This window comes from Suncus etruscus, chromosome 8 (assembly GCF_024139225.1).
Source record: "Suncus etruscus isolate mSunEtr1 chromosome 8, mSunEtr1.pri.cur, whole genome shotgun sequence".
NCBI lineage: Eukaryota > Metazoa > Chordata > Mammalia > Eulipotyphla > Soricidae > Suncus > Suncus etruscus.
Window position 1 is genome coordinate 63875733 of NC_064855.1, and position 27681 is coordinate 63903413.

The 27681-nt window shown below is 39.2% G+C and overlaps 1 protein-coding gene across 1 annotated transcript in view; it reads left to right on the forward strand.

Annotated features, from left to right (window-relative positions):
• FAM124A (family with sequence similarity 124 member A) overlaps window positions 1–27681 on the forward strand; it is a 90597-nt gene that overhangs the window by 8580 nt on the left and 54336 nt on the right. Inside the window, exon 2 of the mRNA XM_049778786.1 lies at window positions 6858–6889. Coding sequence (XP_049634743.1) covers window positions 6858–6889 — 32 coding nt within the window. The remainder of the gene's footprint in view (window positions 1–6857; window positions 6890–27681) is intronic.

A 27681-nucleotide genomic window follows, 5' to 3' on the forward strand; every position in this document is an offset into this window, starting at 1 on the left:
TGTCAGTGCCTTGTATATTTTGGAGATTAGCCCCTTATCTGATGGGTATTGGGTGAATAGTTTCTCCCACTCAGTGGGGGCTCTTGTATCCTGGGCACTATTTCTTTTGAGGTGCAGAAGCTTCTCAGTTTAATATATTAAACTGTTAATATCTGCTTTCACTTGCTTGGAGAGTGCAGTTTCCTCTTTGAAGATGCCTTTAGTCTCAATGTCCTGGAGTGTTTTACCTACGTGTTGTTCTGTATATCTTATGGTTTTGGATCTGATATCGAGGTCTTTAATCCATTTGGATTTTACCTTCATACATGATGTTAGCTGGGGGTCTAAGTTCAATTATTTGCAAGTGGCTATCCAGTTGTGCCAACACCACTTGAAGAGGCTTTCTTTGCTCCATTTAGGATTTCTTGCTCCTTTATCAAAAATTAAGTGATTGTATGTCTGGGGAACATTCTCTGAGTATTCAAGCCTATTCCACTGCTCTGAGGGCCTGACTTTATTCCAATACCATGCTCTTTTGATAACTATTGCTTTGTAGTACAGTTTAAAGTTGGGGAAAGTAATTCCTCCCATATTCTTTTTCCCAATGATTGCTTTAGCTATTCTAGGGTGTTTATTGTTCCAAACGAATTTCAAAAGTGCTTGATCCACTTCTTTGAAGAATGTCATGGGTATCTTTAGAGGGATCGCATTAAATCTGTACAATGCTTTGGGGAGTATTGCCATTTTGATGATGTTAATCCTGCCAGTCCATGAGCAGGGTATGTGCTTTCATTTCCGCGTGTCCTCTCTTATTTCTTGGAGCAGAGTTTTATAGTTTTCTTTGAATAGGTCTTTCACATTTTTAGTCAAGTTGATTCCAAGATATTTGAGTTTGTGTGGCACTATTGTGAATGGGGTTATTTTCTTAATGTCCATTTCTTCCTTATTACTATTGGTGTATAGAAAGACCATTAACTTTTGTGTGTTAATTTTGTAGCCTGCCACCTTGCTATATGAATCTATTGTTTCTAGAAGCTTTTTTGTAGAGACTTTAGGGTTTTCTAGGTAGAGTATCATGTCATCTGCAAACAGTGAGAGCTTGACTTCTTCCTTTCCTATCTGGATTCCCTTGATATCTTTTTTCTTGCCCAATCACTTTAGCAAGTACTTCCAGTGCTATGTTGAATAGGAGTAGTGAGAGAGGACAGCCTTGTCTTGTGCCAGAATTTAGAGGAAAGGCTTTCAGTTTTTCTCCATTGAGGACAATTTTTGCCTCTGGCTTGTGGTAGATGGCCTTAGCTATATTGAAAAAGGTTCCTTCCATTCCCATCTTGCTGAGAGTTTTGATCTAGAATGGATGTTTATGCTTTCTCTGCATAAATGTCTTAATTTTAGACACTGTGGTTTACAGAGTTGTTTAGAATTTTGGCATCCAATATTCCAATATCAATTTCACCACCTGTGTTACGATTCCCTCCACCCTGTCATCAGTTTCCCAAACTTCCCAAAGTCTCCCCGCTTGGCAGATATGAATAATTTACTTAATATTCTTGATACAAATAAATAGTAATGAAATTAAATTATTGAAAAAAAACTTTATTAAAAGAAAAGTAAAAATAGTTATATCTTGCAATGGAGTCATTATCTCATTGTCTGAAGGCCTATTAAGCTGTAAAGTGCTAGTTGAACATTCTGTTGTTGGTTTTGTTTGTTGATATTATGTGGCTTCTATGATAATTTTATACCCAATTTGATATATTTCTATCAAGAAGTCAGCATTAAAATGATGGGGGTGTTGCAAAGTTTTTAAGCGACCCCCTGGTCCATGATGTGGAGCTGGGCTGATGAGCTCATATGGCCACAGCAGTGATTTGTAGGGGCCATCTGAAGGGCCTCAGCATAATTAGCTGCAAGGCCCATCAGTCTTTGCTGATAGGTGTACCTCTCTTTCAAGAGAAATATAAGATTTTGGGTGTTTGCTCAAGCCTTGTAGAAGTCTCTGGATTGTTTTGCCGGGACTTCTGGAAGTATAAAGGTGTGGGGGAAGGCATCCTGACCTGGTTTCAAACAATACCTGGAGATGTCAGCCACTAAATAGTATACCTGGAGTCTTGGTGGCTAGGAGCTTCTGCAGAGATTAATAGAAAAGCAATGAAACTGAGCCATTGGTGTGGAGTTTCTGTAGGGCAGGTGTGTGTGTGCAGCCCCAGGACTTCAGCAGGGATGGGGTGGGGGGGTTGCCCCATCTCCTCCCAGTTGTGAGGTTGATGTCTCCATCAATCTTTCCTGCTAATTGTGTCTCTCAACATTTAGATGAGTCTATGGTATTGGCTACTTACACAGACATGGCAAAAAGCTCTTAGTATTGTTTTTTAAAGTTTATGTTCTGGCTGGTTCCAGAAAGAATTTAATATAACAGTGCTCGATTACAAATTCAGGGTTCCAGAATATTCCAGACCTTTCTCTCCTCCCTTTTGTTTCCCTTAGCCAGCAGGCCTTAGAACAGTCTTTCTCAACCCTTTCCTGACATGGTCCCCTTTCTAATTTTCCTTTCCCCATCCTATCAATTTGCCCCTAATTTTCACCTGTAGTCTCTGTAAATGACACTGATGAAGTCAGATCTTGAGATGTAGAAGTCACTGGTGAGCTCGGATCCTGGGCAAGTAGAGTACTCACAAAGAAGCACCCACCAGCCACTTTGGGAGAGTTATTTAGTTTATTGTAGGTGGGAAATGGATATTTATATTAGGGGAGTGTAGCATGTGGACTCTGTCAGCCAATCAGGTAGGATGTGAGAGGGGATTAAACCAGGATGTGTGTTTAGGAAAGACAGAGTAAGGGGGTTAGGGAAAGCAGGGTGTGTGTTAGAGGTGTTATAACAGGGTGTGTGTATAAGATGATTGGCTACAGCACCTTGGAAAATCTTGATGACCCACAGGGAGCTACGAAACCTTGTTTAGAAATGCCTCTCTAGTCAGTTCTTTCTATTTCTACTTCTTCCTCATCATCTCTTTGTTTTGTTTTGTTTTGTTTTGTTTTTGTTTTTGAGCCACACACCCCTGGCTATGTGCTCAGAAATTGTTCCTGGCTTGGGGGACCATATGGGACGCGGGGGGGGGGGGGGGGGGAGGGAACAGTGATCTGTCCTAGGTTAGCACATGTGAGGCAAATGCCCTACTGCTTGTACCACCGCTTGGGCCCCTGATGCTTTTTTAGGGGGCGTCATTATTTCTTTGTACACTAGTATCTGCTGGTCTCTACATATAATAGCACTTTAGCGCCACCGCCCGGCCCGCACTTTAGTTTTCTAACCAATGATATTAAAATGGATATTTGCATATATATTGTCATATATAAAGAAATATGCATATGTTAAATTATTTTTCCCAGTTTTTAAATGTAGTGATTCTATGTCTACTAAAGTATTTAATTTGAAAAAAAAAAACCATATGTTGTTTTTCTTCCATTTTGCTCCTCTACATTATTTTGGGTGGAGAGTGTAGTGTATTTTAACTATTTCATGGCACACTACTAGACCCGGGAGATAGTTCAAAGGGTTAGAGTGGATACTTTGCATGCAGGAGTTCCAGGTTTGATCCCTGGTCCCACCTGGTCTTCCAAATACTGCCAGATGTGACCAAAAGCAACAGTTACTGCTTGTTTCTTATGACTGTTTTTAAAAAGCTTTCTATGTACTTTTTTTTTAATGTGGAAGACTCAGTGGAGTAAAAATTGGAGTTTTAGAAAAGCAACAAATGACTAAATGAAAGGAGTGTGCAGCATTAAAATTAAAAATAAGTAAACACTATTTGCATATTCATGCCCCCTAAATACTGTTTCGGCAGAATAATCTCTGCATGCCTAAGTGATTAATTTTCTACTAACAATGACTTTGGGCAACTGGGAAGGAGCAAACCAATAGCTTCTATATCAGGTACTTTTCCAGAGAAGGGAAACTCATGGGCCCTATAGTAGGACAGGACTTAGCCGTTCAGCAGGCAGAATCTTGGCCAGATGCCCCTTCTCCCAGAGCAGGAGGCAGCAGCTGATTCCTTCCTGATGGGGAATTTCACCACTGCCCTGACTCTGCCTTTTCCCTTTACCCTCACAGCCCTCATCCAGTGCCTCTAATAGCCACTAGGCTTTCTTCTCAATGAAAATTGGTCAAAAGCAGTGCGCTTTTCTGTATTCTGATAGCTATTCAAAAGGTGGAAGCTATGGCAGCTGGGGTCCTCCTCTGTCTTCCCAGGGTCCTCTCTCCTCTCGTTAGCCAATATCAAAACATCACTCCTTTATTGTGGTGCCAAGATTGAAAAGACGCTCATTTGCAGTTGTTTGACCTTTCAGTGGTTTATAAACCCCATTAAGAATTTGTTGAAAATTGGAGCCGAAGCAATAGCACATCGGTAGAGTGTTTGCCTTGCACCTGGTTGACCCAAGACTGACCGTGGTGCAATCCACCAGTGTCCCATATGGTCCCCCGAGCCAAGAGCAATTTCTGAGCGCTAGTCAGGAGTAAGTAGCCCCTGAACGTCGCCGAATGTGGCCCCAAAACAAACAAAAACAAACAAAATTTGAGCTTTCTCCCCAGAAAAACTAATTTTCATTCCAAAATATGCATGCAAATTGGATGATTCTGAACCATTTGATCTCCCATCTAGAAAATTCTACTGTACATCATCATTGCAGATTTTATGCCTTTACTCTGCAAAAATTATCTGAATGTTATGTGAAGCTTTTTGCATATTTAATTTTTGATTTGGAGATCATACTTGGCTCTGTTTGGGTCTCAATCCTGTCCGTTGTCAGAGTTTGATACTGTTCAGGGTATTAAACTCAGGCCTCCAACATGCAAGCATGTACCCAACCCATTGAACTAACTCTCTCTTTCTCTCTCTCTCTCTCTCTCTCTCTCTCTCTCTCTCTCTCTCTCTCTCTCTCTCTCTCTCTCTCTCTCTCTCTCTCTCTCTCTCCTCTCTTCTCTCTCTCCAATTGTGATCCTTTTCTAGAAGTAACAAAGACATTGGTGTGGAGTTTGGGCTGTTTGGGAGTGGTAAAATGCAATAACTATGCAATAACTATTTGTCAAAGCCATAGTATTAATACTATTGTAAACATGTTACCTAAGTTACAATAATTTAAAAAATAATTCTGCAACACATCACAAAGAACAAGAACAACCACTGCTGTTGGTGTGGATGTGGGGAGAAAAGGACTCTCACTGGCTGCTGGTGGAAACGCTATCTAGTCCTGCCTTTCTGGAAAACAATGTGGATATTCCTTAAAAAACTGGAAATTGAGCTTCCTTATGATCCAGCAATACCACTACAAGGGTGTAAAATAACCCCACACGCTGTGTCTCCAACCCCAGGTAAATGAGTCTGAATTAGAGTCATGGAAGAAATAATCCAGACCAGGCTGAGGGTGAAACACATGTAGTCTGGCAGTCTTCTACCTACTATGGAGCTTGCTGTCTGCCAGAACTGCCATTTTTATTGAGTACAGGGACCATCCTGGGTGGACAGTAAACCCACCCAGGTTTACAAGTAAGACAATTTCTGTTTTGGGATAAATACAAGTTGTAAACAAACATACAAACAAACCACAGATTATCTATGTTTTGGGTAAAATAAGGTATAAACCAACACTAGGGATATATTCTAGGAACACAAAAACAATACAAAAATGCCCTCTGCACTTCTATGTTCATCGCAACATTATTCACAATATTCAGAATATAGGAGTAACTCAAATGCCCGAAAACAGATGAGAGGCTAAAGAAACTGTGGTACATCTCCATAGTGGAATACTATGCAGCCATTAGGAAGAATTAAGTCATGGAATTTGCTTAGACATGGATTGGCATGGAAATTATTATACTGAGATAAATGAGTCAGAGGGAAAGGAATAAACATAGAATAGTATCACTCATATAAGGAAAATAAAAGACAATGTGCAAATAATATCCAGAGATAATGGAGATGAGAATTAGGAGGACCAGTCCATGGTAGGACACTTAGCACAACGAATGGAGAGTGCAGTTAGAATAGAGAAGGGTTTACTATGAAAGGGACATGCATGGCACCCCTTCATTAACAGTAGTTCAAACCACAGTGTCAAAAATGAGAGAGAGAGAGAGAGAGAGAGAGAGAGAGAGAGAGAGAGAGAGAGAGAGAGAGAGAGAGAGTAAAGTAAAAAGTAAAAATGCCTGCCCCAGAAGCAGGTGGGGGAGGGTGGGTATGAGGGAAGAAGTTATCAGGGAGGGCAAGAGGAGGGCAAGAGGGAAACTGTTGACAATGGTGGCAGGTAATGCTCACTGGTGAAGGTTGTATACATTGTATGACTGTAACTCAATCGTGAATAACTTCATCTGTGGAAAAAAACTTTAATATGAACAACACTGTAACCATGGTGTTTAAATAAAATCTTTAAAAAATGAAACAAAAAAGTTGTGCCAGTATTTTTAAAAAGAACAGGTACGTTGATGATGTGAAGAAGTGTAGTATTTCTAAAGTGCCTCTAAAATTTTGCTTTCAGATTCAATTATAATTTTATTTCAGATGAAACAGTCATTCAGTTTTTCACTTGCAACATTTTTTTTCTTTGGTTTTGAGTCTCACCTGTCATGGCTCACAAACTGTGCTTAGAAGTCATTCAAGGGTGAGACTCAGGGAAATACATGGTGCTAGGAATCAAACCCTAGCCATCTACATGCAAAGCCTATGATCCAGCCATTTGAACCAGCTCTCTGGCCTCCATGCCATTTCTTCACCAGTAAAATATTGCTTAACACTGGCTATTGAGAATATTTGCATGAATAACTCATTTGGATAAAGAAAATTATCTAATTATATTAACACTAGGGTTTTGTTTTTCAGGTCTGACTACAGCCACAAATCCTCAACCAGCAGTAAGTATCTTTGAATGTCCTCCCACATTATTTGAGTGTCCCTTTGGAGTCAGTCTCACCTATGTAGGTATGGAGAGAGGGCCATCTATGTCAGGGTTCTGAACCATTTTCTATTTATTATTCCTTTTGGCCAAAACATGCAACACAGGCAAATGCTGCCAGAACCACCTTGGATTCATTACATGATTTTTTAAAATTAATTTTTATCACTGCATATTCAAAAATATTTTAGTATTGTATGGCTCTCTGCAGCCCAGATATTCAGTTACACAACCCCATATGGGCTCCCAAACCACAGCTTAAGTAACAAGGATCTCAGATTGACATGTTTGTTATAATGTAAATAAGATGACCTTGCCAAAGACCACAGTTCTGGGTACTCAGATTATAGAAGTATGGAGTTTTTTTTTTGGAAAACTTGGTTGCCCTTGATTTCTAGAGTAGATAGGCCACCGCGTTTTCTCTGGAAATTCAGCCTGGAGGAAATAATTTACTTCAGGTTTTATTCTAGAAGCATCTTTTCTACAGAAGAAAGGTAACTCATTCAGTCAAAAGATCTCTATCAGAATTACGTTGCTCACAGCCCAACAACCCTTGGATTCATGAGGTTGTCCCAACTCATTTCTTCTGTGGGTACATTTTTTCCTTGTATTTTTGTATTTGTAGGCAGATATCATAGGTGATTCTTATATAAAAATAAATAAATGTGTCATTATTTCATAAACAGTCTGAGCATAACAATTAAATCTATTTTGGGAAATTAGACATTATATAGGATAACATATAGGAACAATTTACAGTGGTAAATGACCAATGCCATTCAAATTGATTAGAGATTTTAAAATAACAAACTATATTACAATAAAAGCCTTGATTTTTCTGAATTAGCAAATGTTGAATTGTTTTTGTCCTGACTCACTGTCCTGTTAAACTCTCAATTCTAATAGGCCCCAGATGGGAAGACACTTAATTGGATTATTCTGTTTATTGATGTTCTGGCTTAGTTTTCTCTGCAATGAGACAGTGCAGAGAGCTGTATATCTGGAATTGTAATTTAGTGTCAAATTATATTTAGTTATTAATATAACTGCTAAGAGCACTTTGTGAACATTTCTGCCAACTAGAGACCCAAGATTGCCCCTTAGTTATTATGAACCATTAGAAATAATGAGAATAATGCTCCAATGATTTGCATTTACTCCCTAATGCTTCTGCATTCCTAAACTCACAAAGTATTCTCTTGAACTCTGTCTCTCTGTGCTTCTGTTTCATGCCACTCAGTTTTACCCAGAGGCTACGTTTCTTTAAGAATAATTTTTTATAAGTACTTGCCTGAAGGCTTTGCTCAATTTGTAGCTTTCAAATCAGTCCTCTGGGTCACAACAAAGCTCCTCTCTTGTCAGTGAAACCAGTAATTTAGGTTAAGATGTTTTCCTCTCCATTATTTTAATTGCAGTCTATGAGTTGGAATTTTTCATATTGCAACTGGGATCAATACTCTTTTATTGCTCTTTCTTTTCTCTTTAAATATTTGGTGATTCCTGCCTCACTTGTTTAGGAATGGGGCCTCTGGGTGAGTGAGAATTTGTGGTTCATATTTTAGTTAGGAAATACTCTTGGCTATAAATAATAGAGATCTATAATAGCATAGTTAAACAAGTAAATGTTTTTTCTGTAAGAGTTGAAAATTTAAGTCCAAAAAGTATATGGTACTGTAGATCTGGTTTGAAAACAACTCTTGTCATTCTGCTAGACCAGCCTTGACTTTGATTGCCAATCTCAGTGTTGCTTCTGAGTTACAAAATGGATGTTTCCCAGTTAGCTATCACATCCTCATTCTGGACAGGATGTCTCAGCTCTGATCTGACCACATCAGTACTCAGGAGAGACCCCATAAGCTATCAGTGCAATGTAACAAAGAACCCTTTTAGAAAAGAAAAAAATAAGCCTTATTTTATCCTTTATTTTTCATTTTTAATTAATTTTTTGATTGGAGGCTATACCCTACATGGCTCAGGAGACTCCCTTGAAGAGCAAAGAGGCCCATGCAGTATTAGCGGTGAAATTCAGGCCTTCTGCATACAAAACATTTACTTGGCCCTTTGAACTAGGTCTCTGGCCTTTCTCCTTTAAAATATAGGTACGGGCCCGGAGAGATAGCACAGCGGCGTTTGCCTTGCAAGCAGCCGATCCAGGACCAAAGGTGGTTGGTTCAAATCCCGGTGCCCCATATGGTTCCCCGTGCCTGCCAGGAGCTATTTCTGAGCAGACAGCCAGGAGTAACCCCTGAGCAACGCCGGGTGTGACCCAAAAAACAAAACAAACAAACAAAAAAAAAAACATAGGTACAATGGTACTGCATTCATAAAGGCATTTTTCCAAATAAATTTGAAAAGTGTGTTTTCCTGCAAACTATGTTGTATAATTATAAAATATATTGAGTCCTGTGTGGTGGGGAGGCCTTTCTTAACTCAGCCTGGCGCCTGCAGCCCCTTTGCCTGGAGGATCTGCAGGTTGCAGGGTAAGGGCAGAGAAATGATCCACAGGCAACAGTTGAAGTATCAGGAGAAATCCAGCTTTATTACAAGGCCCTAGCTACCATGTGCTACATGGCTTCTAAGCTAAGCAGCTTCTTTCCTGCTGCTCTCCAAAATCTTTTTTTTGTTTGTTTGTTTTGTTTTGTTTTTCGGCCACACCCGTTTGATGCTCAGGGGTTACTCCTGGCTAAGAGCTCAGAAATTGCCCCTGGCTTGGGGGGACCATATGGGACACCGGGGGATCAAACCGCGGTCCTTCCTTGGCTAGCGCTTGCAAGGCAGACACCTTACCTCTAGCGCCACCTCGCCAGCCTCAGCTCTCCAAATTCTTAGCTACCTCTTCATCCCCCCCTTTCCCCCTATGCATCCCCTTAATTACCAACTGCAGACCCCTCCCAGTTGTGGGTGGGTCTGACCATCAGGTGGGATTAGCATATGAAATTGGGGAGAGGAAACAAAAGGGGCTGCAGGCACCAGGCTGAGCTGAGATCACCCCACCGACCCTAGGACTTTATATTTTATATTTAAACAACAAAACTAGACCATCACTCTCAAAGGTCTGAGGAGAGAGAGAATTGAGTACTTCATGAAGGATTTAGTTCCAGGGTCACTTTCAATGTCACTGCCCACTCAGTCAAGACCCGCCCAGAGGCTGCACAGCCACTGCCTGGCTCCGTCCCTTTCTCCCTGTTAACCTGGAAGCAATTCCTGCATCTCATTGACATTCCTCTGCCACTGGCAGTGTCTCTCCAAGTAATTCCTTAATTCCAAGTGATTACTGATTGGGATTGGCTCATCGGGTCTCCCCACTCATAGTTAGGGAGGAAAAGAAAGAAAAAGATAGATATTATATATATATGTATATATATATATATATGTATGTATATATGTCTGTTTCTTATTCAACATTCAGGTAGCATTCCTTCGCCCTTTTGTGCATGAACTCATAACATAGGGGCTTGCTTGAGTGCGTCCTTGGAGAGAGCGAGGACTGGCTTATTTGCCCACTGCTGGTTTCATTTTAGAATTAAAATTGTCAGGAACACTTCCTCCAAGAATACCAGTCAATGCCGAAAAGAGATAAACTGATATACATGATACACTTTCAGTAACAATATTGCAAACCACAATGTCTAAAAGAAAAACAAGGAGGGGCCGGAGCAAAAGCACAGCGGTAGGGCATTTGCCTTGCACAGTGCCCACCAAGGGCAGACCCAGGTTCAGTCCCCAGCATCCCATATGTTCCCCCAGCCGGCCAAGAGTGATAAGAGTGATTTCTAAGTGCACCGCCAGGAATAATCCCCAAGCACTGCCAGGTGTGACCCAAAAACCAAAAAGAAAGAAAAAAAGGGAGAGAGAGAGAGAGAGAGAGAGAGAGAGAGAGAGAGAGAGAGAGAGAGAGAGAGAGAGAGAGAGAGAGAGGTTTGCCAAAAGGTAGATGGTGGAGGAGGGCAAAGGAGAGAGGGAGGGAAACTGAGGACATTGGTGGCAGGAAGTGTGCACTGGTGAAGGGATTGGTGTTGTCATTGTAAGACTGAAACTCAGGGCCAGTGAGGTGGTGCTAGAGGTAAGGTGTCTGCCTTGCAAGCGCTAGCCAAGGAAGGACCGCGGTTCGATCCCCAGGCGTCCCATATGGTCCAGGGGCGATTTTTGAGCACTTAGCCAGGAGTAACCCCTGAGCATCAAATAGGTGTGCCCCCCCCAAACAAAAAACAAAAAAAAGAAGACTGAAACTCAATCATAAACAACTTTGTAACCCTGTATCTCATGGTGATTCAATTAAAGAATTTTTTTTAATTTTGTTTTTTTTTTAAATTTTGTTTTGTTTTGGGGTCACACTCAGGAGCGCTCAGGGGTTACTCCTGGCTCTATGCTCAGAAATCGCTCCTGGCAGGCTCAGGGGACCATAGGGGATGCCGGAATTCAAACCACCGTCTGTCCTGGATCAGCTTCCTGCAAGGCAAATGCCCTGCCGCTGTGCTATCTCTCTAGCTCCTAAAAGAAGTTATTTAAAAGAAAGAAAATGCACTAAAAATATACATATATAATTTATAGTAATAAGTATAAATGAATTGGGAGCAGATGCTCAAGAACAATGCAACACAATCATTTTTATTTTATAAAGCATATTTACAAAATTTATTTATGGAAATATTAGAAAGTACAAAAAAAAAGAAAACATCAGTCACAATTTAGTCATGTTTTATTCCTTCGGTATCTTGGTTTGGAGGTCACATGTCTGGTACCCTGGGGCTACTCCCAGCTCTACGCATGGGTGAGGTTATTATTCCCAGAGGTACTCAGGAGACTCGTGTGGTATTGGAGATTGAGCCTTTTTCCCACATGCAGTTGGGAGCTCATTGAACTATCTTTCCAGCAGGTCTTTTTCCTCAGAATACACAACTATACTCTCCTGCTGTCAGCCTCTGATGGGAGAAGAAAGGTCATCACTAAGAGAAGTACAGAGCAGTGGTGTGGAAATTAGATTTCCTAGGCTCCGTCTAGGCTTGTCATGAGTTAGCTCCAGTAAGTTATTTACCTCTAGGGCTTCAGTTTCCTGCTCTGTAGAAGGATGAGATTGGTACATAGGGCCTGTGAGGACATTTTTGAAGCTTTGGGATACTGAGATGTAAATGTCTTAAAAACTGCTTTTAACAGGAGCAAAGGTGAAAAGGGGGGAGAGAAAGGACAGAGGAGAGAAGGTATGAAAAACCAAGGAATCTTTATCTTCTCTATTTGCTTTGGCTTTGACCTGAAGTAAGGGTTTGCTCATGGCCTATTGATCCACAGGTGAGACTGTTGGGAATAATCTGAGCTTCTGTAAATGGATGATGGTGGTATATACTGTGATGGAGGAGGACCCTGAGTTTGATCCTCCACAGGGCATGGAGCAACCAGATCTTTGTGTATCCTCTTTCCCTCAGTCGTATCACAGAATTACATTTCCACTGTGTCCCTGTCACTTCCAGTGTGGAGGGCCAATGGTAAAGGATCTTTGTTGATGAGCCCTTTGATTTTTATGGGTGCATTAATTTTTTCTGGTTGCAGCAATTTGTCATTGTTGATTGACAAGACAAGTTTGGCATTTGTGGTTCCTGAAAAGCCAAAATGCTGTCAGAAGTCATGAGATTTTAGTAATTGTAATATACTCCAAAGCAGATGAAATTAATATATATTTTCAGGATTTTAAGTGGTTTTTCCTAAAAATCTGGTTAGAAGATCATCAAACTATTATGTACAATTTTCTCCATAAGTGATTTGAATAAAAAAGAGCAGGATGAGTTGTGACTGAGATAGTAGAGCATGTACAAGGCCCTGAGTTTGATTTCCCTGCACAGCTGAAAGCTACCCACCAAATAAAAATACATTAAATAATTAAAAATTTAGGGGCTGGAGCGTCGGTGCTAGCGGTAAGGTGTCTGCTTTGCCTGCACTAGACGGACCGAGGTTTAATCCCCCGGCATCTCATATGGTTCCCCCAAGCCAGAAGCGGTTTCTGAGCACATAGCCAGGAATAACCCCTGAGCATCACTGGGTGTGGCCCAAATACCAAAAAAAAGGTAAATAATTAAAAAATTGGAGAATGTTTTTATTTTAATTTTATTAAGGCACTGTGATTTACAGTAATTAGTAGTTTAGCTTTAGACATATAATGTGCCAGCCAATCCCACCACCTGTGTCAACTTCCCTACACCGATGTTCCCATCACCCACATACTATCTATATAAGCACATTTCTAAGTTTGTTAAAGTTTGGACCCATGATTTCTTTTTTTTTTTTTTTTTTTTTTGGTTTTTGGGCCACACCCGTTTGACGCTCAGGGGTTACTCCTGGCAATGTGCTCAGAAATCGCCCCTGGCTTGGGGGGGACCATATGGGACGCCGGGGGATTGAACCGCGGTCCATTCCTTGGCTAGCGCTTGTAAGGCAGACACCTTACCTCTAGCGCCACCTTCCCGGCCCCTGGACCCATGATTTCTATGCTGTTGCCTCTAGTTTGGATATTTAGCTCTATCATTCCTTAACATCTTTGATAGACCTGAATCTTCTTGACCCCTGCCTCCTATTGCTTTTCATCTGTATCTTCTCCTCCACCCCTCCACTTTGTTTCTTTAACAAGGAAAAACTTTCTAAGTAAAACAAAACATTGTTTTTATTTATTTATTTATTTTATTTATTTAGAGGAGTCAACTATATTCTTAAGTTATAAAATTCTTCTTAATGTGAATGAAAATTTCTTTTTTCTTTTTTTTTTTTGTTCCACACCCGGCGTTGCTCAGGGGTTACTCCTGGCTGTCTGCTCAGAAATAGCTCCTGGCAAGCAAGGGGGACCATATGGAACACCGGGATTTGAACCAACCACCTTTGGTCCTGGATGGGCCGCTTGCAAGGCAAACACCGCTGTGCTATCTCTCCGGGCCCGTGAATAAAAATTTCTATTCAAATAAAGTCTAATCTGAGGCAGAGAATACTAAAGATAGTGGAAGCTTACGTGAAATTTGGGGAACAGTTTAACATTTACTGAGTATCTTTAGCCCCAGGATAATGCCAGGTCAAAGAATTAACTAGCCCTCTCTATTTGAGAATTCTCCGGGCAACTTCTCTCTTCGCCCTCATAAGTTCTGCCCTCAAACAGCTCCAATTCATGTATTGTAATACTCTCTTTAGATGCCCTTTTTAACCTATCTGTGTCAGGGGGTTTGGGGTGTGACTCAAACTACATATTTGAAACCCTGGATTTCATTCTCAGCACTACACACACGCTTAAATGAATAAATTGCGACAGTAGCAATGCCTTGCAGTTTTATGCCCCTTAACACTTTCAAAACACAAATGGCAAAGATCAAAGTGTTAAAGAACAGCATTCATCAACCTTTCTACACCCTCAATTCCGCTCTATGGATTGAAGGTTACAAACTACTGTTAAAGGAATTCCTTGGAAAGACCCCAAAAAAATTCCTTGTATGTAGAAATTCTGGAGAACTGGCCATGAACTGTGTGTTCTGCTGTTTGTAGCAGCCCAGAAGCAGATATCAAGTTGCAAAGGACCCATAAGGAGAAGGTGGAAGTCACTGAACTTGTTCTGCCCTCTAGGTTTTCCATCTTTTGGCTCCTATGCTTCTTTCTGGCACTCAGTTGATTCCACATCCACAGGGTCCTTGCCCACCTTCTTTTCCCTGATGGCCTGAACTTCCACACACTGTCACATTAAAGAACTGGCACGATTCCCCTCTCCTTAGTTTATTTGGGCTGTCACATCTGTGATCAGGCCTTGAGGCACCTCCAACTAGGTTTAGGGTCACTCTCCCATTTTGAGAAAAAGACTTCATCAGGTCATAGATGTTGTTGTTGTTGTTGCTGTTATTTTTTTTTTTTTTCAAGTATGAGAGTCAAATAACCAGCTTAACTGCAAGGCCCTGGAGCAGATCTAAGCAAGCTTCTTAAATTGTGTATTACAACCCCATTTGAGGTTGTGTAACTTTTAAGAAATATTGTTGATAAAGTTTCATGTAAGGTTTCCTCAATAAATGTTTTATTCATATACCTATTTTATATACCTATATATCCAGGGTCATGTAAACATTTTTCAGTCAAAAAAGGATTGTGAGTCGAAAAGTTTAACAAGGTCTTTAAAGCTATGGGGGGACTGGTTAATGCTGCTCTGTGTCTCTGGGAGGTTGGGTTATCCCATTTCCTCACAGGAGCATCTTGGGAGTCTTTTCATTTCTCTATAGCTCCATCCCTTACTTACTGTTTCCGAATCTGAAGCATGATACACTTGAGCTTTGTGTGGGTGTTAGAACACTTCCAGTGTAAATGAAACTACTTCATGCTTGGTGCTGTGGTTTAAACCTAGATCTCCTTTTATATGCACCCCAACATTTTGAGCATTTCCCTGATTCCCTGAAACATATGTTTTTAGTGTCTTTGACCATACAGAGAGGGAAAAATAAGCCTATGGTAATTTTGTTTGTAAGCAGATAATTTCTCACTGTAGAGTTCATCCCTGTTAGATCTGAAGATCAAACTGTAGACTTTGAATAATAAAATATTTTTCTTTCTTATTTTATTAATGGAAGTGACTAAGTGACAAGCGTTGGTTTTAGAACCAATTCTGATCATTTCTTCAAATAGGTACTAATCTAATATTTTAGAATAGGTGATTTTGTAGCCTGTTTACCTTTGCTCCATTTGAAAATTTTAATATTTTATTTGTTTACTCTGGATACTTTATCCATTATTGTTTTCAAGCAAATATTCTTTCAGAGTCTAATTCTATATAAAAACCTTATAAAACTCAATTTATTCACTCATTATCAAGAACATCTTTAGCCATTTGTTCACTTTCATCATCAGTATGGAGTTTTTAATTGCATAAAAGACTATAATCAGATTCACCAACTACATCCCTGTCCTCACACACTTATTGTAGTAAAAGCATTGAAAGGAAAGTTACCCATTGATTTTCTTCCAATTAGAATATAACTTTTTCAGAAAGTTTATTATGGATGGTAATGTGACCTAATGAGATCATGACAAATATCAAGTTTCTCAGTTAAGGTTCTTTCTTTGAATCATTTCTACTTCTTCAATTTTCTAAGGGCTTTTCAGTACTACCATTGTTGTTTTATCATATTTTTATTACTAAAGTAACATGATATACAGTAGAACTTATATCTATGATTTTGGTGTACAAAGTCATTGTACTTCTACTACCACTGAAGTGGGCCAAATCTCCATTTGGCATATGTCACAGTGAATCTACCCAAACTCTTGCTTGGTAACCTCAGTTCTGTTGTCAGAGTGCAAGGATTTGTTTCCATTGACCATTGCCCTTCTTTGTTTATTTAGATACCACATATGAAAAAGATCATTTTGATGTTTGTCCTTCTGCTGACTCACTTTGCCTAACATGGCACCTTCTAGCTGTATCCTTATAGCAAAAGGCAAAATTTCATCTTTTCTTATCACACAGTAGTATTTAATTATATATATGTATATATATAATCACTTTTTTTTAATACATTCACCTATGTTGAGCATTTGGGTTTCCAAATATCTGTTTCCAGGTCTTGGCTAAAATGATGCTGCTTGATATAGCACCGTTAAATCCAGCAGTTGACATAAAATAAAAATAAGAATTGGAGAAATTGTACTTATTTCCAAAGGGAGGGAAATTATAGGACTTTAAACTTCTACTCTACCACTCATAAAGCACTGGAGTATGTAACTCCCAGCAAATAAATTACCTATCATAAAAATTATATGCTTCAGACTGCTCTTGCACAGCAGCCATGTTCATGTGCATGTCTGTTCTCAAAAGAGTTTGTGGTGCACTGCTATTCAGTTGGGATAACTCTATACCCTGGACAGGTTCTCTGTGAGAGGCCTTGTTGGTCAATGGTATCTATCACTCATAACACTACTCTTTATGTGACACAAAGAACACATTGAAACCACAAGTTGTTGTTATACACATGAACATAACTGTTTTCCATCTCCAGTGTTTCCTCTTTTGTAGCTCTACCTTTGAGTGTGACTGGACTATTAAAGATTTGCCTCAGAATATTTATCACTTTTCCTAGCCTGAGGTATCTAATATAAATACAGCTATTGCTACTGTAAACTAGGTGGAAAATAAATTCTTCTCTTTCTCACTGAAATACTCTGATTCACTCCAGTTTTCTCTAACTGTGGAAAGAGGACCCTACTGCTCTTCCAATGCCCTCTCCCTGAAGTCTTAAGATTTTCTGTGGCAAATATGGCTTCAGGTTTGAGACATTCATTGTATTCATGGACCTTATACTTAAGATAGAAGCCCATTAGCATGTACTGTTTAAGACACTCATTTTGTTTGTTTGTTTGTTTGTTTTTTGGTTTTGGGGGTCACACCCGGCAGCACTCAGTGGTTACTCCTGGCTCTGGTCAATAATCGCTCCTGGCAGGGTCAGGGTACCATATGAGATGCTGGGATTTGAACCACCATCCTTCTGCATGCAAGGCAAATGCCTTACCTCCATGCTATCTCTCCGCCCCGACACACTCATTTTTAAAAAGGAAAAAACAAAACAGAATCTAGAGTATATCACTGAATTATTGACCTAAGAACCATAGAAAATCAGCTGGAGGCCAGCATGGCGTTTAGCAGCCCTTTGCCATGCCAAAGGCCTCTTTAACCAGGCCTAGGAAGGGGTGCAGGACATGGGTCACCTCAGCACCCCTCTACCTCCTTCCTCCGGAACTCCAGGGCTTTTCCTGGCCACATGGCTGGGCAAGCCAGTAAGGTGGGAATAGCAGCACAATAGGTTCTGGCTTTAGGACTTACCAGGGAAGTTTCCTCATTAAACGTGTCCATTCTGAAACATAATGACAAATATTTGGATATCATTGTGTTTCATCTACTTGTCAAAATCTGAAAGCCGTCCAGGAGCTTGTTTTATTCCTTTACTCCCTCACTTCCATCTCTTGTTACCCCACATTTAACCATTTTTTGTACTAATGATTTTTGTTTTGGCCAAGGTGGATTACATATCTTTCACAATAATTTTTTGGCTGGAGTCTGAAGCTTCAGCAGGCAACACATCACGGCAAGGTTCCATGTTGTAAGCTTTTTTGGCCAACATAAGGTGAAGATGAAGCCTCTGCTGCCCCCCACAGCCTTCTCTCTCCTTCCTCCCCATCCCCAGGGTTATTCCTGGACACCCTCTCAGGGTCCCAGCAAGTGGGTTCCGGTGAGGTGCAATTTAAAAGAGACCCCAGGCTTCCTTGTTCCTGCAGGGGGCTAGGAGGGGACTGGTGAACTTTCAACTTCCAGCAATTAGGAAGCAAAAGCTTCTCAGGAAGTCAGTAGCAGGCAACAAGGGGAGGACATGGCTCCATGTGCTCTTCGCTTGTCCAATCACAGACCAAAGTGGTGTCTCCGAAACACCCCCCCTCCCTCTTGACTATTTCTGAAACATAAAAGGGACACGTGTATCTCCTTTGTATATCTCTGATGTATTCCCTTAACATCTATAACTCTTTTTGAACATCCTCATATAGTGGCAATTTTGCCCACTGGATTTGTTATTTGTTTGTTTGATTTTCCCCCTTTGAGATCTGTTTTATAAGCAATACTGGTAGAAGAGTATCTCTGTATAGATTTCATGTTTGAACCAAGTTACGGGGAATGTTGGACTTTATTCGACGTCCCCCAGATGCACCAACAATATCTTGTGGCATTGCTTCCCTTTTGCCTAGGCATATTAAAATGGGAAAATAATACATACTCAAACAAGTTCTTATCTAATAGAGATGGGAACACAAATTTGGTAATGTAATTAGGCCTTTTACCCTGAATATTGGCATAATGACTTGGCTTTGGCCTCAGAAGAATGAGCATCGCCCACACACTACCTGAACAATGGATACCATCTATGGAAACAACCACAATTGTCTATAACATTACCAGGATCCAAGCCTCTACCAGGGAAGACCTACCACTGCTTTGGCATTGACTTACTCCAAAGAGTGCTCCCAACACCCAGACGACTCAGCAACAGTCTGCATGCAGGGCAGATCCCTCTGCATTTAATGGTATGCTGAAACTAGAGGATGCTCCACATCAGCCTGACATGGATGAAAGAAATGCACAGAATCCAGAGTCTTTAAATATAAGAATCTAAGTGTTGGCGGGGATGTGGGGAGCAAGGAACTCTTATCCACTGCTGGTGGGAATGCCGTCTAGTTCAACGTTTATGGAAAGCGATATGGAGATTCCTCCAAAAACTGGAAATTGAGCTCCCATACGATCCAGCTATACCACTCCTAGGAATATACCCTAGGAACACAAAAATACAATACAAAAACCCCTTCCTTACACCTATATTCATTGCAGCACTATTTACCATAGCAAGACTCTGGAAACAACCAAGATGCCCTTCAACAGACGAATGGCTAAAGAAACTGTAGTACATATACACAATGGAATATTATGCAGCTGTCAGGAGAGATGAAGTCATGAAATTTTCCTATACATGGATGTACACGGAATCTATTATGCTGAGTGAAATAAGTCAGAGAGAGAGAGAAAAACGCAGAATGGTCTCACTCATCTATGGGTTTTAAGAAAAATGAAAGACATTCTTGCAATAATAATTTTCAGACACAAAAGAGAAAAGAGCTGGAAGTTCCAGCTCACCTCAGGAAGCTCACCACAAAGAGTGATGAGTTTAGTTAGAGAAATAACTACATTTTGAACTGTCCTAATAATGAGAATGTATGAGGGAAATGGAGAGCCTGTTTAGAGTACAGGCGGGGGTCGGGTGGGGAGGAGGGAGACTTGGGACATTGGTGATGGGAATGTTGCACTGGTGATGGGTGGTGTTCTTTATATGACTGAAACCCAAACACAATCATGTATGTAATCAAGGTGTTTAAATGAAAAGAGAGAAAGAAAGAAAGAAAGAAAGAGAAAGAAAGAAAGAAAGAAAGAAAGAAAGAAAGAAAGAAAAAGAAAGAAAGAAAGAAAGAAAGAAAGAAAGAAAGAAAGAAAGAAAGAAAGAAAGAAGAGAAAGAAAAGAAAGAAAGAAAGAAAGAAAGAAAAAAGAAAGAGAGAGAAAGAGAAGAGAAGAGGAAAAAAAGAGAGAAGAAAGAAAGAGAGAAAAAGAAAGAAGAAAGAGAGAGAGAGAAAGAAAGAGAGAAGAGAAAGAAAGAAAGAGGAAAGAAAGAAAGAAAGAGAAAGAAAAAAGAAAGAAAAGAAAGAAAGAAAGAAAGAAAGAAAGAAAAAAGAGAAAGAAAGAAAGAAAGAAGAAAGAAGAAAGAAAGAAAGAAAGAAAGAAAGAAGAAAGAAAGAAAAGAAAGAAAGAAGAAGAAAGAAAGAGAAGAAGAAAGAAAGAAAGAAGAAAGAAAGAAAGAAAGAAAGAAGAAAGAAAGAAAGAAAGAAGAAAGAAAGAAGAAGAAAGAAAGAAAGAAAGAAAGAAAGAAAGAAAGAAAAGAAAGAAAGAAAGAAAGAGAAGAAAGAAAGAAAGAAAGAAAGAAAGAAAGAAAAAGAAAGAAAGAAAAGAAAGAAAGAAAGAAAGAAAGAAAGAAAGAAAGAAAGAAAGAAAGAAAGAAAAAGAAAAGAAAGAAAGAAAGAAAGAAAGAAAGAAAGAAAGAAAGAAAGAAAGAAAGAAAAAGAAAAGAAAGAAAGAAAGAAAGAAAGAAATAAAGAGAAAAAAGAAAGAAGAAAGAAAGAAGAAAGAAAGAAAGAAAGAAAGAAAAGAAAGAAAGAAGAAAAAAAGAAAGAAAGAAAGAAAGAAAGAAAAAGAAAGAAAGAAAGAAAAGAAAGAAAGAATAATATAGAATCTGATACCAACAATAGCTAAAGTGTGAAAAAGTTTCACTGGGACCAGGAGGATGACTCGGGTTGGACAGACTGGTATGCCTGGAACCCAGAGTCTGTCTTATGCCAATAAACTTCTTTTTGTAATCAGGTCAAGGATTTGTAATCAGGTCAAGGATTTTTTTCCATTTTCCCCATTGTTCTGGATCTATGCAAACAACGGCGATTGCCACTATCAACCTTTATTATATTTTTTTACTCTTATTCTTTAAGAAAAAAAAATACAACTTACTGAACTTAAAAACAAATAACTGTAGTAGAATGCCTGTCTCAAATACAGGGAGGGGGTGGGAAGGGGGAGAGGGTAATGTTCACTGGTGAAGGGGGTGTTCTCGTTATGACTGTAACCCAACTATGATCATGTTACTTAAATAAAAATATATTTTAAAAAAAAACAAAAGAAAGAAAATCAGCTGGTGTAGTTTGGGTGTGCACCTTCCTCCACATTTTTTCAAGCTACCAATGAAGGCATTCGATCTGGCAGAGCACATAAAATCACCAAACTATTCATTAATATAATTCAGGAACAACTGTATCAGCATCACCCTGGCTCTTCGTTACAAATGCAGAATTCTAACTCATCCTGCCACCCCAGGCCCTGAAACAAGTGAGTTTTTGTGCTAAATATTGAAACGTACAGATTTAGCCCTTCTTCCTAATAAAGAAGATTACTCTTTTGTGATTTATCTGAATCTCTTACACTTGAACTAATTTATTATTTCTACAATTGATATAATATAATCTCTAGACAATAATATTTCCATAATGTCAAATTCTTTTTTTTTTTTTAATGTCAAAATCTTAGTTTCTTAAATTGTAGCTTTTAGGGCTTATGTTACTAATAGGGTCACAAAACTGAATCTGGAATTCACAAAAAATTGACATGACAACAGTAAAAAAATTCTGAATTTTCAATAGACAAAAATTAATTCAAAATCAAACACATAATGAATCTAAGGTATTTCTGGGCAGCACCCCCTGTGTTGCATTTCTTGGGTGAAAAGGGATTGTGAATGGAAAAAGTTTAAGAAGACCTTGTCTAGATGAGAAAACATTTTATTTGATAAATATTGGGATTGCTTTACTTATAATATAAAAATAGGAAACTGGGTTCTTCCACTGTGATGGTTATTTTAAAACATGGATTTAATCATTTATCAGGAAAGCTAGAGATATTTGGGCCTTTCTTAAGCAGCAGGTCTTATCTAGAAGATCATGGAAGTAGAAAATGAAAATAAAGACTAAAATACCAAACCCTTTGAGTACACTTAGACTTTTATTTGATAGTGTAAGGTATATATATTCAGAATTCTCTAAATGGAAACTTGAAAAGCTAGATGATATTACTACTTGACAATTGATAAGAAAAAAGCAATAACCAGAGATAGCCATCAGGAAATCAAAGGAAAAGAACAATATACTACACAGAAAACTCCTTTGATATTTTTCTAAACTGGTATCTGTTTCATTAATAAAAATGATGTAGTCCTTCTGGCTTCAAAGATAAGTTTAATTATGTGATGTCAACTATATGTAGCATATTGATTTCTACCCAGGATGTGAAATAAAAATGGAGACACCATCTTTTTTCTAAGAGGCTGAAGTGACACTTCAGGGACATCTTGTCTACCTGGTTGTCAAGAGTTCCTCCCTTCCCACCACTAAAAGAAGAAATAAAGGGGCCAGAGCAATATCATAGTGGTAGGGCATTCACCTTGCATGTGGCGGATCCAGGACAGATCTTAATTCGATTCCTGGCATCCCATATGGTCCCCCGAGCCAGGAGCAATTTCAGAGCTCATAGCCAGGAGTAACCCCTGAGAGTCTGAGCGTTACCAGTGTGCCCCCCCCCCAAAAAAATAGAGAAAATAAAAACTACCTTTTTGCATTCCCCTGTCATGAATGGTATTCTCAATTTTATAATAAATTATTAGTATTTAATATTACAGTTATTGTCAAAAAATCATATTAGCTAAAGAATACTCTGCTTTTACCATCCAAGCTCTTAAACTTTTCGACTTGTGACCCCTCTTACCTAAGAATTTTCATGCAACCAAGGTAAAATACACATGTATTTATTATAAATTATAAAGAAATTTATTTAAACAAAAATTTAAGTTATGGGATTGTGACTCACAATTTATAAAGGTAAGGTCAAGGGGCCAGGAATAGTGGAGTGGCTAAGGCACTTGACTGCGTTCATTCAAGCAAGGCCAGACTGATCCACGGGTACAGAGCCAGGAGTAAAATCTGAGCTCTACCTGGTTTGGCCAAATACCTCATCCCCTCAAAAAATAGTAGGGTCTTCTGGTAACAGTGGCGGAGGGAGATCAACATTGGTGGTGGAAATTGCCCTCATTCACTGTCACTTTGTATCTTAAATAAAACTGTTAAAGACTTGTAATTCATATTGGTCTCAATAAAAATCATAAAAAATAAATAGCAGGGTCTGGACCCAACCAGTAGTAGTAATAATTTAGTATTTGCTTTTATATTTTTCCTCAAAAATATATATTTCTGGGCCCGGAGAGATGCACAGCGGTGTTTGCCTTGCAAGCAGCGATCCAGGACCAAAGGTGGTTGGTTCGAATCCCGGTGTCCCATATGGTCCCCCGTGCCTGCCAGGAGCTATTTCTGAGCAGACAGCCAGGAGTAACCTCTGAGCACCGCTGGGTGTGACCCAAAAACCAAAAAAAAAAAAAATATATATATATATTTCTAGAAAATATATGATTACTAATATTATGTTATATTTTTATACATTTTTTACTAAGTACATTTTTAGCATCTTTACATGTCAATAAACTTACAATTTGAATATTAATATATGCATTGTACTTTTGAACCATACTTTCTTCACTGATCCCATGTTGTTATCTCATAGGTTATATTCATTTTTAATAGTCATAAAAATAGAATTTTCGGGACATTTCTATACTGAGGTTTTGTGCTGCTCTTCTTGACTACCTTATAATCATTTCTGACACATCAATTGCGAGGTAAATGTATATATATTTATACTTTTAGATCATTATTGCCAAGTCATAGTCAAAGATACAATTTCACTTCTCCAGCATGAAGAGGGCATATAAAAGTTATGTCTTGTAAAGGTTATGATTTCAGGTAGTCTGCAGGTTTTACTCCTAGCTATGCACTCAAGTCAAACTTGTCATGACTAGAGGACCATAATGGGGTGCCAAGGATTGAACCCAGATCAGCTGCTTGTAAGTCAAGCACTAACTTGATATATTATCACTCTGGCCTCAGACTTTTCATCTTTGTATGAAGTCTTAAAAATAATTATATTGATCTCTTATGGGCAGATTGGTGTGCCTATTGGTATGCACAAAGCAGATTAAGACAAAGTGAATGTGTAAGGGCTATAGATAATCAAGACTCGGAAGTTTGAGGTCTTTGATCAAGTTAGCATGGTTAAAGGACTGCTATTAGTTGGATTATGACACTCTCATTTTCTATATGGATCTCTTTATGAACTTCCAGTCATAGTGAGTGTGAACTGCCATTGTTATATGTCTAAAGCTGCTCTAACTCTCAGTAATGGAGCTGAACTTCAGTCACCTCTCCTGGCAAGGGAAGGTTCTGAATATCTGGACCCTATCCTCATAGAGCCAGCACAGAAGAATCTAGAACTGATCCTTCCTCAGAAACCTTCTATAATCTGGATCAGACCCCTCACATTCTCTTTCCTCCCACCAAGAAGCCCAAATTAGACACTTTCTGAACTGGGTAAGCCAACCTTACCAGCACTCATGTTCTCCAGCACTCAGATCCATGCATGTAAGATGCTACTCTAGATTCCAGCCCAGTGTTTTCTTTGTGGCTCAGAAAAGTCTCTTTCACCCAAGCCCTTCACAACATAGATCTCCCCTTAAAGATTATTTCCTATAGTGTGACTGGAAATTATATATATAGGAATTCAGAAACTTGTTTAAGTTTTGGGATTTATCTGCTCCCATCCTTCTTGAAGTAATGTACAGGGCTGGACTTGGCAGGTGGAGTGCCACAGGCCATAAGAAAGTTCTGGGGGAAGGGAAACAAACAAAATTATTTTTTGTTTAGTTTTAGTTTTTTTTTTTTTTTTTTTTTTTTTGAGTGGGGCATATCTGGTGGTGCTCAGGGCTTATTAATCCTGCTCTGTGCTCCTCTGGGCACCCCACAGGACTTGGGGAACCCCGTAGTGATGCTGGGAATTAAAACTGGGTCTGCCAGGTACAAGGCAAGCATTCTACCTGCTATATTATCTCTTCAATCTCCCTAATTTTTGAAATCATCTACTACACCATTTAGAATTCATCCATTTAGAACATTTTATAATAGTCATCTTACTACATTTGATAGTATGTAAGCTTCCAAATGGACATATTCATCCCTTTTGTCATCCTGGAAGATGGAAGCAGGAGTAGACACTGAAAAGCTCTAAAGGTAGCTGAGGTGCAAAGGAGAGAGCTCAGAATTGGGAACTGGGAAATATCCATTCTCTTCTAGACCTGTCACCACACCTATAAAATGAGGAGCAAGTTAAATGTATTGCCCATTATTTATTTTCTAGTCATGTCCTTCAAGTGTTCTTCACTTCTTCAGACGGGCTACAAAATACATGGTTGCAAAGGAAACCTGGAAACAGGACCAGGGACTGTATCAGAATCATATTCAAATAATAACACATTTGAATAGTTTGCCACATTTGAGGCCTATAAAATGAGTCCATTGCTGCTTTTACTCCCAGTGGGTCCGATCATGAGCAAAGATTCTTTTTGCTGCAGCATCCAAGATATATTTTATTTTTATTAAAAAAATTATTTTGCTTGTTTTGGGGCTACACCTGCTCTGCACAGGGCTTACTCCTGGCTCTGCATTCAGGGATCACTCCTAACAGACCATATGGGGTTCCAGGAATCAAATTTTGTTGGTTGTGTGCAAGACACTTGCCTTGCCCTTCCTGTTGTACTATCACTTTGCTACCCAAGGTACAGTTTTATTAGCTCATATGTAGTTTGCTTGTTTCCTTCTAGAACAGTTTTAACAGCTAACCTTTGTTTGATTTCTGAATAGGCCATCAGAGTAAACCCTTCAAAAGATAAATCTTTTTTATAGTAGTAGTGAGGATTCCTTGAGCTCCAGTGTTGGTATGAGTTTGAGATATTGTGGCTTCTTGTTGAGGTTTTTAGTTTGTGGTTCCTTATTGAGCAAACCCTTTGCTCAATTTGTTTTGTTTTTATTTTTGCTTGTTTTGTGTGTGATTGCACTGACATTGCTGGGGCTGGGAGGCTCCTGGAAATATACCACCCCTTGTGGTTCTCTGGAACCACTTAGTAGTCTCTAAATAGAACCTGGGCTCCCATATGCACAGTATGCCCCCAAGCCTTTGAACTTGTTCCCAGTCTGTTCTTCTTGAAAGATGATGAATATTCCAATCCTCTTGTTTGCTGGCCCTGCCTTATCACCTCCTCATCTACAGACTTTTATTAAAGTTCCCATTCTCAGGATGAAGTTCCCATTCTCCACTACTAATAAAAATGACAAGATGCAATATGGTTAGGAATAGTTGAAATTTCTGGGGCCAGAGCAGTGGTGCTAGAGGTAAGACGTCTGTCTTGCAAGCGCTAGCCTAATGAACCGAGGTTTGATCCCCCAACGCCCCATATGGTTCAAGCCAGGAACAATTTCTGAGTGCATTGCCAGGAGTAACCCCTGAACATCAATGGTTGTGCCCCCCCAAATTGAAATTTCTGAGAAGAATCAATTTTGTGTAAAATGTTAAAGTCATTTTGAGTCTTTTAGCTTTTATACAAAACAGGCCTTTATATGTTAATAAGTACTAAATACCTCGTGCTTTATCTTCTCATAAACTTTCAAAATTGATATAGTGATAAAAACTTAGATCACCATGCTATATATAGAGATGTGTGTGTTTGTGTGTGTGTGTGTGTGTGTGTGTGTGTGTGTGTGTGTGTGTATGCTTGAATGGTCCTAGATGCACTTATTCTTTCTTAGATGTATCAACATCAACTCCTCTTACAAAAATTATCTTAAGCTTTATCAGAATGTGTTTCTCATATTCTCCTTTTCATCCACATGTTTGCTTCTGAACAGAGTTAGAAAAAAATGTTAAATGGAACTATGAAAAACTTGTAATTCACATTGGTCTCAGTAAAAAATTTAAAAACAAAAAGAAAAAAATGTTAAATTGATGTCCTGTTTTTAAGTGAAAAAAATTCAGATTATATAAAGTGCCTTACTTTCTAAGGTTGTTTTTCTTTCTTAATAGTGTCCTTGTCTCTCTAATTCCTATAAAGATAATGCCTATCTTTTCTGCATGCTGTGAATATTTTTTTTTAATTTAAACATCGTGGTTACAAAATTGTTTATTACAAGCAGTGCTGGTGGGGATGAGGAGAGAAAGGAACTCTTTTTTTTTTTTTTTTTTTTTTTTTGGTTTTTGGGCCACACCCCGCGGTGCTCAGGGGTTACTCCTGGCTATCTGCTCAGAAATAGCTCCTGGCAGGCACGGGGGACCATATGGGACACCGGGATTCGAACCAACCACCTTTGGTCCTGGATCGGCTGTTTGCAAGGCAAACACCGCTGTGCTATCTCTCCGGGCCCGAGAGGAATCTTATTCACTGCTGATGGGAATGCCATCTAGTCCAACCTTTATGAGAAAGCAATATGGAGATTTCTTCAAAAGCTGGATGGAAATTGAGCTCCCATACGATCCAGCTATACCACTCCTAGGGATATTACCCTAGGAACACAAAAATACAATACAAAAATCTCTTCCTCTATTTACAATAGCCAGACTCTGGAAACAACTAAGATGCCCTTCAACAGATGAATGGCTAAAGAAACTGTGGTACATATACACAATGGAA